General features: G+C 52.4%; 1 protein-coding gene across 8 annotated transcripts in view; it reads left to right on the top strand.

Annotated features, from left to right (window-relative positions):
* Window positions 1-17,384, top strand: part of FYCO1 (FYVE and coiled-coil domain autophagy adaptor 1) — a 79,301-nt gene that overhangs the window by 29,108 nt on the left and 32,809 nt on the right. For 7 of the 8 annotated variants that reach the window (XM_052651409.1, XM_052651414.1, XM_052651587.1 and 4 more), the window contains 6 exons: window positions 141-233; window positions 1,017-1,135; window positions 3,247-3,414; window positions 5,852-6,001; window positions 6,711-6,910; window positions 9,846-9,990. In XM_052651409.1, the coding sequence (XP_052507369.1) occupies window positions 141-233; window positions 1,017-1,135; window positions 3,247-3,414; window positions 5,852-6,001; window positions 6,711-6,910; window positions 9,846-9,990 (875 nt within the window). Of the gene's footprint in view, window positions 1-140; window positions 234-1,016; window positions 1,136-3,246; window positions 3,415-5,851; window positions 6,002-6,710; window positions 6,911-9,845; window positions 9,991-10,991; window positions 11,554-17,384 lie in introns of those variants that run through there. The other variant, XM_052651740.1, reaches the window with a different exon arrangement.

Here is a 17,384-nt window from a genome sequence, read left to right as displayed (position 1 = left end):
TTGTATTACCAGTGAAGCCCAAAGCTTAATTGAATTTGGGAGAAAGAGAAGTGGCTTGTTTTTACCCACTTCAGTGAATAGGCCCAAAGGAGTCTCAGAACAAGGACCCCACTTTTCTGATCCCTTTCCCATCCTCTCAGACCTCCAGTGAAGAATGCAAGAACCTCAGGGGCCAGCTGGAGGAGCAGGGTCGGGAGCTGCAGGCCACCAAGGAGGCCGAGGGGAAGCTGAAGGTAGGCCTGAGCCCTGGAGCCCAGGGGAGGTACTCCTGCCTGCCTGAGCAGGGGCCGGCCCCTCATCTGCCTGGTCATCCTGCTCCCGGGCTGTGGGCCTGTTGGGGAGGGAATCTCGCTTGCCTCTCACCGGACCATCAAGAGGCCTCCCTGCGGGAGATCCAGTGCCCCCACTGAAGCTGCCATCAGCTCACCTTTGTAGACACCCAGAGTCCGTGTCATGGCCCTGCCACTCCCTGAACACCTGGCTGGAGCTGCCAAGTGTGTTTTTTCACACTACCCCCCGCCTTGTCTTTGGAGAGGGAAATGGCAACCCACTCCAGTATTCTCGCCTGGGAAATTCCATGGACAGAGGAGCCTGGCAGGCTACAGTCCATGGGGCCACAAAGAGTCAGACACGGCTGAGCGACTAACGCGCGCACATATCCGCCCATGTTCTCCAAGTCAGTGAGTCTGACCTGAGCTGGAGCAGGGGTGGCGCTGAAACCTGTCTTCAGGGCTGTGACGTTTTTCAGAAACCCCCACACCCTGCAACCACACCTCCATCCCCACCCTGGAGCCCCTACACCCGTCACAACTGGCCCTAGTTGATGCTCAAGGGACATAGTTACAAACGGGAATCTGTCCTACTCCACACATGTACTAGTTCTTGGCCTCTTACACTTAAACAAAAGCCCCTCCCGTAGAAGCGCGCCGGCCAGATGGGGTGGAGCTAGCCAGTCACCGGGTGGCACCTCGCACGGCTTCTGCAGCCAGGTGTCTTCTCCCTGCTTCCTGTGCCAGGCTGCCCAGGCGGATGTGCAGGAGAAACTGAGCTGCACCAGCAAGCACCTTGCCGAGTGCCAGGCTGCCATGCTGAGGAAGGACGAGGAGGGGGCCACCCTGCGCCAAGACTTGGACAGGTTAGTTACACAGTCTGCCCACGGGGCCAGGGGGAGAGTCCGCACGGAAGGGGCAGATTTGGGCCAGTCGTTTAGAAAGTCAACCACTCATTCCCCTTTAAAAAGTCCTTTTGCAAGAAAAGCTGTAGACCCAGGGAGTGCTTATGTCGGAAGCATGCCACAGAGCTCCTTGGCAGTCTGCCTGTCACAAGCCTGTAGAAGCTGCAGGGAACCTTTCTCTTAATTCTTTGTCATCTCTGGAGGGGGCATATTTCAGTTCAGGAACTTCACGTTTTGGTAAAAATCAAATGAAATAAAAATTGGGCAAGTGTCATGATACTAACAACAACAAACATTTAAGCCTAAAATGTGGCAGGTACTATTTTAAATCCTTGAAATTTACTTGCCTATTTAATCCTCCCAACGGTCCTGTGAGGATGGTGGTATTATTTATCCTATGTTATAGAAGAGAAGAATGCGGCTCAGAAGAGTGAAGTCGCTTTCCCAGGGTCACACAGTGTCTAAGTGGTGGTGGCAGGACTAGAACTTAGAACATTTGGCTCCAGAGTCTTTTCTGAACAACTACCCTAAAAACATATAGACGGAGAGTTTTGTATTTTCTCGTATTTTGTTTTGTTTTAGGGAACTGGTTTGTGAGTTATGTGCGTGCATGCTTTCCCCGGTATGAGTTTTGACCCGAGTTCTTCTTCAGTGACATGACAGGCTGCGGGGTTAAGTGTGAGGTTCTCCCAGCTCATCCAGGAGTGAGCGAGCGAGCCAGGGAGCAGGGTCAGCTTGTCTTCCTGCAGAGACTCTGGTGCTGTGTCCGTGGAGAGCACATCTTGCCGTCACCCTTTGTCGTCATTTCTTTTAACCTTAAAATATGGCCCTCCCTGTGTCCAGCCCCAAGGCCGCCGCTTCTTCAGACCTGGCAGCCCCCTGGTGCATCATGGGCCCCCCAGCCAGCGACGGGGCCAGGCTCGTCCTGCAGGGGATCCTGGCGCCGGATTGCATGTGTGCTCCCAGCAGAAGCAGACACACCATACTTCCCTGAGGGTTTAGCTTTCCCGCCCATCTCCTATCACCTGCTTCTAGGCCTGGCCCAGGCTCAACGGGAGATCCAGACCACACTGGATGCGTAGTAGCCTGGATGTGTGTCTCCTCTCATCTGACTCTCCTTTCAGAGTTCAATTGCTGTAGTACTCTGGCTGCCCTTAGCCAGGTCATGTTCATGTGACAACTTAAACAGAACCTCCTAAGTTGGTGGTATTTTTTTCTTTAATGCTATAACTGTGTGTCCCCAAGATCACTTCGGTGGACAGTGTCTCGTAAACAGCCTGCTGACAACTTTTTCCTGGACATGGCAAGGCTGGAATAGATCCAGATTGATGAGTCAGGCTCAGTCCTCTAGTTTTATGGAGGTTTTGTGAATACCTTGGTTCATAAACCATCCTTGGAAAGCCACTGCCTTAGGGGACTAGTGAGCTGAATGAGAAGTGGGCAAGGATGGGCAGACTCTGGTTCAGCCAGCCCCTCTCATAGCCTGAGACTCTGCAGTACCCAGAGCAGGATTCTGTAGGCCTCGAGGCCTCAGGTTGAACTCCTGGCCATGCAGAGTTAGTGCCTGCTCTGTGCCCAGTGCCACACCCCGTGTGTAGAGTCCCAGAGAAATGTGGGGACAGATGCTCCTCTGCCTGGTCACCTCCAGGAAGCTGCGCCTCAGTTCTTCCTGTTCTGACTCCTTTTTCCTCTGCATATCCACCCCCCGTCACTAACCCATGCACCTCACCCATTGGGCTCCTTTCACAACCTCAGTTTTCTCCCAAGAAAAGTGGTACGGAGTTTGACCCACTTGGGGTGCTCCTAGTGACCTGAGGTCAACCTCCTCTCCCGAATGTCCCTTGTATTTGTTGTGGGGGATAGCAGTGTGTGAAGAGTTAGGGTGTGTGAGAGGAGGTTTGAAGGCTTAAGGTTTGAATATACACCCTGTGAGTGGAACAGTGCCAAGGGGCTCCCCCAAGACAAAGGCTGGTAGGGCAGCGGGACTGCTTATTAGAGGCTGGGGGTAGCCCAGGGGAAGGGGGAAGCTGGAAATAGTGGGTGATCGGGACTACTTACCACTCCTCCACCAGGACCCAGAAGGAACTTGAAAGAGCCACCACAAAGGCCCAGGAATATTACAACAGACTCTGCCAGGAGGCGGCAGACAGGGAGAAGAACGACCAGAAGATGCTCGCTGACCTGGATGACCTGAACAGAACCAAGAAGTACCTGGAGGAGCGGCTGATAGAGCTGCTCAGGTGAGTGTCGGGACAGGCCAGGGGCCAGGGGCTTCCCCTGAGCTTGGCTTTTCTTGAAAGAAGTGTGACTCTTCTTGAAGGGACTGTTGCAGGGAAGCGGGCCCCTGTCTGCTTGTGTCCTGTTGTAAGGGCACACGCACGTGAACAGGGTCTACTCAGGCCCTTGGCAGCCTTAAAAGACAGGATTTCATTGTTCCCACTAGTGTGCGTCTGGTTTGTGCTTTTGTATTGCTGTGTTGTTTTCAAACTCTCCATGTACTCAGCCACAGAGTGGCAGTCAAAGATGTCTAATATCCTCAGGGCCTTCTCCACTCCCTTGCCCCGCTCTCCTGAGTCCTTTTCTCCTTCTCCTCCATCCGACTCTCCCCAGCTCCTGGGGCCCCAGACTCCAGCCTCAGGTAGCAGCTGTGTGCTTAGTCACTCATGCAGGGCATGGCTGCACTGCTGCTGCCAGGGCCCCTCACTTCTTCAGAGAAGGTAGAAATCTGGATTTTTATGTGAAATTGGTCTGAGTTTTGTTGGCAAGTCATTCCAAAAAATTTGTAAAGCTTTCTGTATGGGAATCTTCTTTCTTTTTTGGATGCGCCCTGTGGCTTGTGGGATCTTAATTCCCTGACCAGAGATCGAACCTGTGGCCCCTGCAGTGGAAACCCAGAGTCTTAACCACTAGACCTCCAGGGAAGTCCCAGAAGTTTTCAAAAATATGAAAGCAGATAGCAGAATGTACCCCTCTGTACCTGTCACCCAGCCTCAACATTATGCTCATGACCAAGTCCTGTGTTTCCTGGAGTCCTACCCATTTCTCCCACCTCCTCAGAGTGTTCTGAAGCAAATCCCAAATTTCCTGTCATTTCATCCACCAGTATTTTGGTACGTGCCTTCCTAACACTGGGACTGTTTATTTTAAACAACCACAATATCATTACTACGCTTAAAAATTTACTAATTCCCAATGTCATCAAGTATCTAGTCATTTTGAAATTTTTCCAATTGCTTTATGACTTTTTCTAGTCAGAATCTAAATTAGATGTGTATGTTGCATGGTGATAAGTTTCTTGGATCCCTCTTACTTACGCATGGTTTCCCACCATCTCTCTTCTTTTCCTTTGCAGTTTACTTTTAAAGAAAGCAGGCCATTTATCTGGTAGAGTTTCCTGTAACCTGGGCTTTGCTGATTACGTCTCTATAGTGTCATCTAACATGTTTTTCTATCTTCTGTGTAGCCTATTAATTGATAGTTATAACTAGAGCAGTGGTTCTCAACCCTGATGCAAATTGGAGTCACTAGGGGAGCTAATAACTAAAGTAACACTCAGGTCTGGGCCCCACCCAGACCAGCCAGAGTGGAATTCCTGGGAGTGGGGTCCAGGTATCAGTGAGCAAGAGTTGAAAACCCCTGCTCCACTAGACACTGGCTCAGACTCAAAGTTTTGTCCAAAAAACTCCATAAAACTGGTTTATAGTTTTGGGTCTTTCTTTGAAGAACCACATAAGATCTGGTTAGCCCTTTCTTTACAGTGTCAGCAGCCATGCATAAGTGATACCTAAATGTACTAATTCATTTGGGATTGCAAACTGGCAATAATAAATTTTGGCTAATTTGGAAGCTTGAAAACTCTGCCCACGTGCCATCAGTTTGCAGACTAGGGACTCAGCATTTGTGACCCTTCCAGAAGTTTGTGTTGGAAGAGCCCAGGTCCTGACACAGTTGCCACGTTCCCAGGGTCTGGGCACCTGGCCTCCCGGGGCTGGACAGAACAAGCCGTGGCCCAGGTGGGAGAATGACGCTGGTCGCAAGAATGAGTCTTTCTGCTTCCTGACAATGTCAGGCATTCCTGAAAAGTCCATGTTCTGGTTTATATTTCAGGGGAACAGTCTTTGGTTGACTAGAGTCCCTGACTGACGAGAGTGCCGGCTTCTCTCAGGGCCTGGGTGGCTCTGGTGTGGCTCTCAGTCATCAGTGCCTCACATGTTGCCAGGGCCATTAATTATTACTTAAACCATAAAACCAAGAAGGATCCCAAACATCCTGAAGATTTGGGTGGGCGTACATTCCTGGTTATTTGGCTCACAGCACACTGGCTGTTGGGTAAGTGTGGCAGCACCTGGCGGCCTAACCTCCCAGTGGCCGTGTACACTGCCATTTAGACCCCTGGGCAGCTGGTGGCCCTTGTTAGTGCTAGCAGGCCTTTGCGGTTGCCAGAGCCTTTAATGGACCCCCATACCTTCACATGTGTGGTGTCAGATCAGGACCCACACACTGGGGGACTGCTGAGTCTGGGTCTGCTCTGGGTGACAGATGACCTCGGTATCAATAAAAGTGAATCCCCCTCCTGTCTTGCAGAATTCAGAAGCAGTCTTTTGAAGTGAATCCAGAGGTAATCCTGTCATTTTCATGGACGCTTTCTTCTGTTTTTCTCATGTGGCTCTGTCCCAGGGACAAGGATGCTCTCTGGCAGAAGTCAGATGCCCTGGAATTCCAGCAGAAGCTCAGTGCTGAGGAGAGATGGCCCGGGGACACGGAGGTGAACCACTGCCTCGACTGCAAGCGGGAGTTCAGCTGGATGGTGCGGAGGCACCACTGCAGGTCAGCGGGCGGCTTGCGGGAAGGGCCCAGAGCCAGGGCAGAGGGCTCCGGATGGGGAGTTAGGGCAGGCGTTGGCATGGCGGCCACTTGTCTAGGAAGAGCATGTTGTCTTTTAGTTTTGAGGGAACCAGTTGAGGAGGGGGTGTTAGGCGGGGTCCCAGCAGGACACTCAAGGATCCCCAAAAGGGAAGAGAGTTGAATACAGGGCATGTGGGCAGAAGTAAGGGGACCCCCAGGGATGTGGGGCACCCAGAGACCCAAATCTCGGTGCGCGCTTGTCCTGTGGGGATCAGAGGGGAAATGGACCATGGAGAGAGCAGGGGCCGATGCTTTACCAGAGGAAGCAAAGACCTCCCTGCCCCCAGGACCCAAAGATGGGCAGGCAGGAATGAATTTCAAGTTGGGACGGGGGTGTGGAAAATCATCTTTGGTTTTAGAGCCCAGCCCCCAGGCGTGGGATGCCCAGCTGCATCGTAGTGTCAGGGAAGGGGGCTTGGCCTGCCTGCTAGGACCCTAGGAAGTAAAACTTCCTCCCATCAGGCGTCACCCAGGCGGCTTTCTTGGAGTCTTAGGAAATGGGCCTTGAGGCCACGGTCCAGAGCGGGCAGAGTTGGGTGTGATGAACCGTGTGGCGTCCAGAGCCCAGTTCGGGCACCGGGCAGGGCGCCGCGACCCCTGTGCGGCGTCCTCACAGCCCGTGTCGTCCCAGGGTATGCGGCCGCACCTTCTGTTACTACTGCTGCAACAACTACGCCGTGAGCAAGCACAGCGGCAGGAAGGAGCGCTGCTGCCGGGCCTGCTTCCGGAAGCTGAGCGAGAGCCCCGGGTCTCCCAGCAGCAGCAGCTCAGGCACCAGCCAGGAGGAGCCCAGCCCCACGCGATCCCCAGCCCAGGCCACCGGAGGCCAAGGTCAGCTCCCCCACTGCCTCTGTTCTCCGGGGCCACCCTCCCCACTGTGGCTGCTTAGCTGAGCCACGCCTGGTTCAGTACTTCCAAAGTGAGGCACTGAAACTTTCTTTTTGATGTAATTAGGATGGAAACTGAATTGAAAAGGGAATAACTTTCTCCCGATATGATTCAGCATTATTATTTAACATGAGGTCTGTTTGCCTCTTAACTCATGTACCACTGGTGGAACGCCACCCCACGCTTTAGAAAATGCTGTCTCCCAGGCCCCAGCCCCGAACTTCTGTCCCGGGATAACCGAAGGCCAGGCGTTGAATCTGGAAATGAGCGCATCCTTCTCTGTCTTCCCAGTAGCTCGTGTTCTCACTCAGTGACCGAGAAGGGCCCATTGTCCTTCACCTCCTCCCACTCAGCTCAGTAAAAGGAAGCGGGATTTGGTCCCTGCTGCTTCTGCTCCAAGCACAGCCTCACAGACCCCAACCCAGGCCGCCCGCTCAGGACTGGACTGTGGTGTAGAGCACGAGGGGGGCTGAACTGCAGTGACTCGGGTGGCAGTGAGCGCCATCTGTGCTCAGACACCGCTGCCTCCTGCAGCCAGAGCCCTGCCCTCCTTGGCCTCAGTCTGGATCCAGGCCAGCCAGCCTTCAGAGACACTGTTAGCTCCTCTTTTGTTTAAATGGATCATCAAGGAGGTTGGCCAGCTCCATTATTTATACTAGATACAAACAACTGCTCAAGGATGGGGAAGTGTACTTTGCACAGCATTAGTGTGTTATTTTGGAGAAGGCAATGGCAACCCACTCCAGTACTCTTGCCTGGAAAATCCCATGGACGGAGGAGCCTAGTGGGCTGCAGTCCATGGGGTCGCTACAAGTCAAACACGACTGAGTGACTTTACTTTCACTTTTCAGTTTCATGCTTTGGAGAAGGAAATGGCAACCCACTCCAGTGTTCTTGCCTGGAGAATCCCAGGGACGGGGGAGCCTGGTGGGCTGCCATTTATGGGGTCGCACAGAGTCGGACACGACTGAAGCGACTTAGCAGCAGTGTGTAATTTAAAGGTTACTGAATTTTGAAAGCCCTTTATATATCCTGAGTATGATTTATTTATCATATATGTGTTTTACAAATGTTTTTTCCCAACCTATATCCTGTCTTTTTAAATTTTCTTTTGATGAATACAATTTGGATAAAGTCCAGTCTATCAGTTTTTTTCCCCTTATGGGTCAGTTTTTTCCTGTTCTTTTAATATCTCTCTCTTTGTTTAACTCAAGAACTCAAAGGTCTTCTTTTGTTTCCTCCTAAAAGTTTTATAGTTTTAGATTCACGTTTAGGTCTATGGTTCATTTTGAGTTAATTTTATATGATGCAAGCTTTGCCCAAAGATTCATTTTTTGTATATGGTTGTCCAGTTATTCCAACACCATTGGTTGAAAGGTCTGTTCCCATAGAATTGCTTTTGTGCTTTTCTCAAAAATCAGTTGCCTTTATATATGATTCAGTATCTGGACTTTCTGTTCCACTCCGTTTACTAACGTGCCTTTTCTTTCACCAATACCACACTGTTACGATTGCCGTAATTTTATAAGTCTTAAAATCAGGCAGAGTGAGTCCTCCAATTTTCTTCTTTATTAAAGTTTGGCTATTCTAGGTCGTATGCTTTTCCATATAAATTTTAGAATTAACTAGTCAATTTCTACAAAAACATCCTGGTGACATTTGGTTGGGATTGCATTGAGTCTCTACAGCAGTGTGGGGAGAATTGCCAGAGTAACAGAGTTGAGTCTTCCAGTCTACACGTGGCAGAGCACTCAATTTAGGGCTCCTTTGGTTTCTCTTGGCGGGCATCATTTTGGGTCCCTGTTGCTCATTTTCCCTTCCTTCCTCTTCTTTCCCCCTTCCTCCTGCCAGCCTCAAAAGGTGGGTTCAGGAATGTGGCTGGGCCTATGGAAAAAAGCCAGTCCCAGTCCCCCCTTTCCAGCCTGTGCCTCAAGCCGCCCTCCATTATGCAGACTTCAGGCCCAAGGGTGAACGTCCCTCCTAAAGCCCAGCCCGTCCAGGTGCTGTGAGGCAGGGCCCGCTGGGAAATTGCAGCCCACATGAACCCTTCTCGCTGAGCAGCCCAGGACTCTTTCCCGTGCCTGGCTCATTCTGGGTGTTTCAGTGACAACACAGGGTGGCATGGTGCCAGCATGCTGAGGTTGCTTGTTTTGATTTCTGATATTTCCTGCCTCCTCCCCTGCCTGTCTTTCTTTCGGTCTTGCTTGCCTTTTCTTCTCTCACCTCAGGCCTGCCATCACAGCTTCCATCACGTGCAGGAGGGTGCTTGTTGGCAGGGTGGGGATGACTAGAACAGCAGCATCCACACAGTGTCCTTCCCACCCAGTGCTCTGCAGGGTTGGGCACAATTCTGTCGAGCTTCAAGGGTTGGTGGGGTTGGGTGGGGTTGGGTGGGGTTGGTGGGGTTGGGTTGGGGGGTGGTGGGCAGTTCCTTTCCACCCCCTAGTGGACTGAGATGGAAATGCAGGTCACACAGAATCCTGCTCTCAAAGAGGCATGCATGAGGTGTGTGTCTGCTGGAGCAAGGATTCAGCAGCAGGGAAGTATGTTTATCTTTTAGTTAGGTTCTTTCCTGATAAGGTTTGAGAAGTGTTTTCCTTCTAAGTAAGGGGCCTCAGAGAACATGTTAGAGCTTAAAAGTCCTCCACGCCCCTGCCTAAGGGACTTCAGAGAAAATACTTTGTTTCACCTGCAGTCCCCTCATCTGCTTTTCTGAAACACCCCAACAGCCGTTTGTCTCCGTCCGGACAGAGTCGCTGTCTGTTGAGTGAGCGCTGCAGGGTGCGTGCTCCCGGTTAGTCCACGGAGCTGCGCTCCCTCCCTGTCCCGTGCATGACCGTGCGCCTCTCCTCTCTCCCCGCTTGCATCGGTGCCCCAGGTGCAAACACAGACTGCCGGCCGCCGGATGACGCCGTGTTTGACATCATCACAGACGAGGAGTTATGCCAGATACAGGAGTCCGGCCCCTCCTTGCCTGAAACACCTACTGAGACTGATTCTCTTGACCCAAATGTGGCCGAACAGTGAGTAGACATCACCTCCATTTCCCGAGTTCTCATTAAGTGCCTGGCATTGTGCCTTCTTTCTTTTTTAAAAAGTGCGTATTTGGGTGCACAGGGTCTTAGTTGCTGCGCTCAGGATCTTCAGTCTTTGTTGCAGCATGCAGGATCTTTAGTTGTGGTGTGCGGACTCTCAGTTGCATGTGAGATCTGGTTCCCTGACCAGGGATTGAAGCCAGGCCCCCTGTAATGGAGCTTGAGTCTTAGCCACTGGACCACCAGGGAAGCCCCTGGCCTTGTGCTGTCTCATCAGAGGATTAGGATAGCTCAGAAGCAGGATCGCCTGTCTTTCATTAAGGGAAGGTGCCTGAGCACAGTGCTCAGGGCAGGTGGTCCTTGAACAGCACCAGGACTTGGGGAGTGGTCAGCGTGGAGCCTTGTCAGAGAGTTTCTGGGCGTTTCTGTCAGCAGTGCTCCTGATTTCAGCAACTCCATGAAGCCTTTTTTGTCTTGGGCAACTATATTAATCCACGTAGGCCGCCATGACAGATGCTGTACACCAGATGACTTCAACAACAGAAGTCTAATTTGTCAGGTTCCGGAAGTCCAAGGCCAAGGTGCCGGCGGGTTTACTTTCCCTGAGGCCTCCCCTTGGCTTGCAGACGCCGCTCTCTTCCTATCTCTTCATGTGGTCAGCCCCGACCCTGGGCGTGTGCACCCTTGTCTCTCTGGCTCCTAATCTTCCATTGTTATAAGGACACCAGTCAGATTGGATTAGGGCCCACCTTATTGGCCTCATTTTAACTATAACTTCTTTAATGGTATTGGGCTTCCCTGGTGGCTCAGATGGTAAAGAATCCACCTTCAATGTGGGAGACCTGGGTTTGACCCCTGGGTTGGGAAGATCCCCTGGAGGAGGAAATGGCAACCCACTCCAGTATTCTTGCCTGGAGAATCCCATGGGGTCACAAAGAGTCGGACACAACTGAGCGACTTGTCACTTTTAATCGTCTTATCTCCAAAAGCAGCCCCGTTCTGAGGCGCTGGGGGTAGGACGTCAGCAGGGGGACTGAGGTGCATGTGCTCGCGTGCAGCAGAGATCCGGGATGACTTCTGCTGGATGATTCAGAAGAGCAGCCCTTCCTGGGCTGCCTCAGCCGTGCTCAGAGCATCACACTGCTCTTTAAAAACCACGTCATAGAACCACTCATCAGGCCTGGTGATGCTGCCACAAGAAAGGAAGCTCAGATTAATTTCAGTTCTCTCAAGCGGTTTCTCTCAGAAGTTCCTCTGGCTTCAGCTAAGGCCTCTTCGAGCCCCAGAGTTCTAAAAGCAATAAAAAATATAGACAAGTCTGTTACCCAGCACTCTGTGGAACCGAAGGACTTTCCCCCAACTAGCCTGGGCCCTGTCCCATTACGGTGATCCAGACCCTCCGAACCTTCCACTGCCGTAGATGGACGGCATCCGGCACAGGGCCGTGCATCCTTCAGCACCAGCTCTCCACTGGCCTCCCCAATTTTTCTGGGCCAGCTGTTTTCCAACAAAGCTTGCAAGGAGAGTTGTGCAAGGGCTAATTTCTAAATAAATGAAATAACTGCATCAAGTGCCACCACACTAAAGTGTCAAGAGTTTAAGTCAGGGGACCCACGGCAAAGGTCAGTTTCCCCTCCGTGGCAGCCTCACTTGGTATTTCTCAGCCCCGGCGTCCGGCTGAAATGCAGTTTCTCGTGCAAAGCGCTGCCTGCTCAGAAGCTCGGGGAAAATTGACAGGGCCCCCGTGTACAGACAGTCCATGGCCCACTCTCCATCCAGGCGGGGAGCCTCGCGAGCTTTTGCCCACTCACGTTGAGATCTCTGTTCCTCTCTTCATGCCCAGAATTCAGAGGAGGGCTGGCACCAATCTGTCAGATTTATCGTCTGGGGTTTCTGCTGCATGGGAGGAGATGCACTTAATCTTGGGAGGTTCTCAGCTCAGGAGATTTTAGGCTCCAGCGTGTGTCCCTATACTCGGTTATGCTCATGCTTAAGGGTGAGAGAACTCGCGTCAAGGATACAGCCAACCCCATCACCCAAGCAAAGGTGCTCACTGTGACCATGGGCCTTTGCTTTTCCTTCTGAAAGCCCCACCTTGAAGCCTTGCCTGACTGCGTGAGCATGCAGTGTCCCCCCTGACCCCCATGGATTTGCACTAAGCCACCCTTTTCCTTTGTCACCTGGCAACTCTTCGCTGACTGTGCGTTGACTACTGGCCAGGTGGGTCAGGGGTCAGGTGAGCCAGACCAGAACCTCAGGGCCTTGGAAATGGCCCTGGGCTCTCAGGTGCATGAGAAAGTACCCCTTAGCTCTCCCATCACTTCACCCCTCACCTTCCCCTTTCCTAGTAGGAGCAAAAGCAGAAGGTCTTCTGACCACTGACAAACGTGTATGTTTCGGTCGTGGGAAATCAGGAAGCGTTCCAGGGAAAGGAAACTGCCAGCATGCTGGCCTCGGCCTCCAAGGCAGATCCGGGGCTAATGGATGGATCTGCAGTCCCGTGCCTAGCCTGTTTGGGCGAAGAGTAAGCCCTCCGAGTCAGTTCAGGGCCTGCCCCGTCTCAGACCTTGCTTGCACATTAACTGGAGGCAGACACCCGTGTCTCCTGCAGCTTTTTCTTAGGCTTAAAACCACCAGGAGTCTGAGAAATTGGCGGTGGGGAGAGGGGTGGTACAGAGCCTGGGTGTGTGTACATGTCCTTGCCAAGAGATTTAGAGAAAGAGTCCAAAGTAAGAAGTGGTCCAGGAGGGGTTAACGCTGCAAAAGTTCTAATCCAGAGAACAGAGGCCGCCTGGAGGTCGTGTTGCTGAAAGCACTTGTTGGAGCTTTTTCCCTCCAGAGCTGTGTCTGCGCGCCCTCACTTGGTCCCGCCCAGCCCTCCACAGAGTAGGGGTTATGGTCCCTGTTTCTCATATCGAGGCACTGAAGCTCAGGAGGCCAGGTAACTCACTCCAGGTCGGGGTTGCAAGCGTCAGAACCAAGCTTTGTACCCAGAACCCCTCCCTCTAGTCACAGGCAAGAGATGCATTTTGCAGCGTACTGCCACCTTCTCCTGGCCCCGTTTCCCCATCTTCCCATCAAAGAGCTGCCCTCCTTCCTTACCCTTCATCCACTCCCCGCTCCACACACGTGTCCTCAGGACAAACACAATTGTCTGCCCTGGCCCCCTGGCTGTGACAGGACAGGAAGAGGCCCCAGAACCCAGGTGCTCAGGGAGAGCTGGCAGGATACCGCTGACCCTTCAGCAGCCTCCGAGTGGCCCCGGCACGTGGCCCCGGGGCACAGGCCTCACCAGGTGGGAAGGTGACATTCTCCAGACCCCGCGGACATGCACACCCCTCCCCACAGTCATCCAGGCCCACCTTCAGCCATCTCCCTGAGAGAGGCCCAGCTGTTCTCAGGCCTGAAGCAGGCTGAGAAGAAAAGAGAGCTCCTTTCGCCCACAGCAGGGCAGGCCTTGAGTCCTTGGCCTCCCCCAGGCCTACCTCCCCTTCTTGAGCAGACCATGTCAGAGAAGAGCTTGAGCTCAAGAGTCAGATGCTCCTGGTCAGGTCCTGGTTTGCCGCCCCTAGGTTCACCACAGCCCCTAAACTCAACTTCCTCCCTGGCACATACAAGCTGTAGCCGCACCCATTCCCACGGTGTTAAAAGGGTAAGCTGGGTTCCGTGTGGGAAGCCTTCCATGGAGGTGCCTTGTTTTTGCGATGTTTTCCCTGAACTGTGAGGTCAAGGATCACGCTGTGGTGTCTACTGCATGGGCCCTGGTTTGCTGCACCTCGTAGCCCAGGTGTCTTCACCAAAGAACATCCTGCCTGATGCCCAGGATTACTGAGTTCAAACTCTATAGAGACTGCGCCAACCCACAGAGTATCTTAGCCAGCACCTCCTTTAGAACGGGGGCTCTGTGGTCAGTGTTTCGGGGAACTCTTGTGGGTTTATCACCAACCAGGAGATCCAATGCCTGGTATTTCAAGCAAAACGAGAACAGAAAATGGTGAACATGGTTAAGGTTAGAAAACCACCTTTTGTTGTTGTTCGTTCACTCGGTCATGTTTGACGCCATGGACTACAGCACGCCAAGCCTCCCTGTCCTTCACTGTCTCCCGGAGTTTGCTCAAACTCATATCCGTTGAGTGGGTGATACTAACCCACTATCTCATCCTCTGTTGCCCCTTTCTCCTCCTGCCCTCAGTCTTGCCCAGAATCAGGGTCTCTTCACATCAAGGGGCCAAAGTATTGGAGCTTTAGCTTTAGCATCTGTCCTTCCAATGAATATTCAGGGTTGATTTCCTTTAGGATGGACTGGTTGGATCTCCTTGCTGTCCAGGGGACTTTAAGAGTCTTCTCCAGCACCACATTTCAGAAGCATCAAATCTCTGGAGCTCTGCCTTCTTTATGGTCCCACTTCCTCATCCATACATGACTACCAGAAAAACCGGAGCTTTGACTATGTGGACCTTTGTTGGCAAAGTAATGTCTCTGCCTTTTAATACACTATCTAGGTTTGTCATAGCTTTTTTCTCAAGGAACAAGCATCTTTTAACTTCATGGCTGCAGTTACCATCTGCAGTGTTTTTGGAGCCCAAGAAAATAAGGTCTGTCACTGTTTCCATTTTTTCCCCATCTATTTGCGAGGAAGTGATGGGACTGGATGCCATGATCTTCGTTTTCTGAATGTGGAGTTTTAAGCCAGCTTTTTCACTCTCCTCTTTCACTTTCATCAAGAGGCTCTTTAGTTCCTCTTCACTTTTTTGGCATTAGGGTGGTGTCATCTGCATATCTGAGGTTATTGATATTTCTCCCGGCAATCTCAGTTCAAGCTTGTGCTTCATCCAGCCCAGTATTTCACATGATGTACTCTGCACAGAAGTTAAATAAGCAGAGTGACAATATACAGCCTTGATGTACTTACCCCTTTCCCAATTTGAATCAGTCAGTTGTTCCATGTCCGGTTCTAGCTGTTGCTTCTTGACCTCCATACAGTTTTCTCAGGAGGCAAGTAAAGTGGTGTGGTATTCTCATCTCTTTAAGAATTTTCCACCGTTTGTTTTCATCCACACAGTCAGAGGCTTTAGTGTAGTCAGTGAAGCAGAAGTAGATGTTTTTCTGGAACTCTCTTGCTCTTTTGATGATCCAACGGATGTTGGCAATTTGATCTCTGGTTCTTCTGCCTTTTCTAAATCTAACTCATACATCTGGAAGTTCTCAGTTCACATATTGTTGAAGCCTAGCTTGAAGGATTTTGAGCATGACCTTGCTAGTATGTGAAATGAGTGCAGTTTTGTGGTAGTTTGAACATCTTTGGCATTGACCTTCTTTGGGATTGGAATGAAAGCTGACCTTTTCCAAAAAGCCTTGCTGCACTTGGGTTAACCTAGCATCTCTGCCTTCAGTTGAGTACAGAGTTGTCAGGTTCCCTGGTCCATCTTAGCCAACATTTGAGGGAAGAAAAGAGATTTTTCACCAGGGTTTTAACCCTGCTGTGTGTGCTTTGTGAGGTAGTTATCTCTCTGAACTTGTTTCCTCATCTGGAAAATAGGGTAGTACCAAACGTCCTAACAAAGGGCATTGGGTACCGTGGGCCACAAAGGAGTGGTGCGCAGAAGGGGCACTGCCCCCAGAGCACAAGGAGAGCCAGCGCCCTGTCCTCGGTGCTCTCCGCTCCGCCTCTGCCCCTCCAGGACAGGCAGCTTCTGTTTTTTCTGTCCCGCAGCATCATTTCCTCATTGCAGGACGCTCGCTGAGAATCCCGGGCTTCTGGCTCCAAGTAGCCCCTGGAATCAGGGTCAGCCTGTGTTCTCTGCATCTCGGATAGCGTGGCCCTGCCCTGCCCCTGGGCTGCAAGTGCAGGGAACTCAATGGAGGGGGAGACCCTGAGGCCTCACCCAAGGCAGCCACAGCCCACCCGACCTCCTCCAGTTGCACCCCAGGCCCCTTAGCTCAAGCAGTGGGTGTGAGTAGAGGCAAGTGCTACAGGGAGGGGAAGGGCGGCTCTGAGACAGGGAGCCGGTGCTCCACAGGGCTGTCCTGTGGACGAGTGAAGTGCAGAGTGAAAACCCTCAGGAAGCTCTGTGGGCTGTGCCAGGGTCTGCTGCCCGGAGTGGCGTGCGCCCAGGAGGGGGTTGGGGAAATGATCTCTGCTCCCAAGGGCAGCAGGTAAGGCCAGAGTGTGGGCCCAAGCAGGGGAGGCAGAGAAGCGGGAAAAGATGGAGTGGCCATGCTTTTCCTCAGGACAGGCAGGCAGATATTCCACAGCTGTGGAAGGGCCAGTGCAGAACCTTTTTGCGGGGAGCCTGGACAGAGGGCACATAACAGGCCTGGCGTGGCATGTGGCCTGAGGCGACTCATCTCGTTTGACTCAGCCAGGCCGGCACTCGGGAGGGGAGGACCCAGCGGTCCCAGCATCTGCCCCTCCGTTGCCTGAGCGGCCGCCCCCAGCACAGCTCCGAGCACGTGGTCACCGCCTCCCAGCGCTCCTGGACAGAGGGCGTCATCAGCCAGGGGTACGGTTGGTGAAACAGGCTTGGGCGGGGATGGGGGGGCGCCTGCCGTGTCCTGGGGTGCACAGACATGAAGCTGTCCTTGAAGCAGAATCTGAGTCACCCCAGAGCCCTGCCTTTCCCCTCACACCACACTACTTTCCTCTGTGTGGTCAGAGGACCTAAACTGGGCTAGACACTTCACCCATTCCTTCCCAGTTAGGGACTCTGCCTCTTGTTCTGGGTTATTACTGGGGAGGCCAGGGGCTTGTGGCCTCTCTAGCATAAGTGCTCGGCATTAAGGTGACCGCACAGAGGAGGATGACCAACCCCCACCTCTCTGAAACCAACATAAACAGGTTAAAGGTCAGTTCAGCCTTGTCACAGTGAAAAGGTCAGCTTGTGGTGTTTACAGAGTACTAGATGGCCTCTGTGGCCTGAGCAGAGCTCTCTGCTCTCCTGCCCTCTCTGTAAAGCAGCTCTCCCCATGGGTGCATTTAGCGTGTTTATGAAACAGTTGGTGGGGCCCTATGGGCCCTGCAGGCCAAGCCTTTACACAGCTGGGCCATGCCCTGCACCTCTGCAAGGCACGGAGCCCCCCCTCCCACGCCTTACCAATGCACTGCCACCGTTTGGGGGCCCCTCCTCCCACAAATGCAAAGGGTGCTAAGTGTTTGGTGTGTGTCCTCTCCAGCCCTCCGCCTGCTGGCCTAAGAGGCGACACTGTTACGGAACACGCTGCACCAAAGTGGAAGTGGCTAAGACATTACCAACCAGTCTTAACCCAGTGGCTTAGTGGTAAAGAATTGAATCTACCCATCAATGCAGGAGACACAGGTTCGATCCCTGGGTCAGGAAGATCTCCCGTAGGAAGGCATGGTAACCCCCTCTAGTATTCTTGCG

Source organism: Budorcas taxicolor, chromosome 1 (genome assembly GCF_023091745.1).
Source record: "Budorcas taxicolor isolate Tak-1 chromosome 1, Takin1.1, whole genome shotgun sequence".
Taxonomy (NCBI): Eukaryota; Metazoa; Chordata; class Mammalia; order Artiodactyla; family Bovidae; genus Budorcas; species Budorcas taxicolor.
Note: the sequence above shows the minus strand (reverse complement) of the source record. Positions and strands in the feature narration are given on the sequence as shown.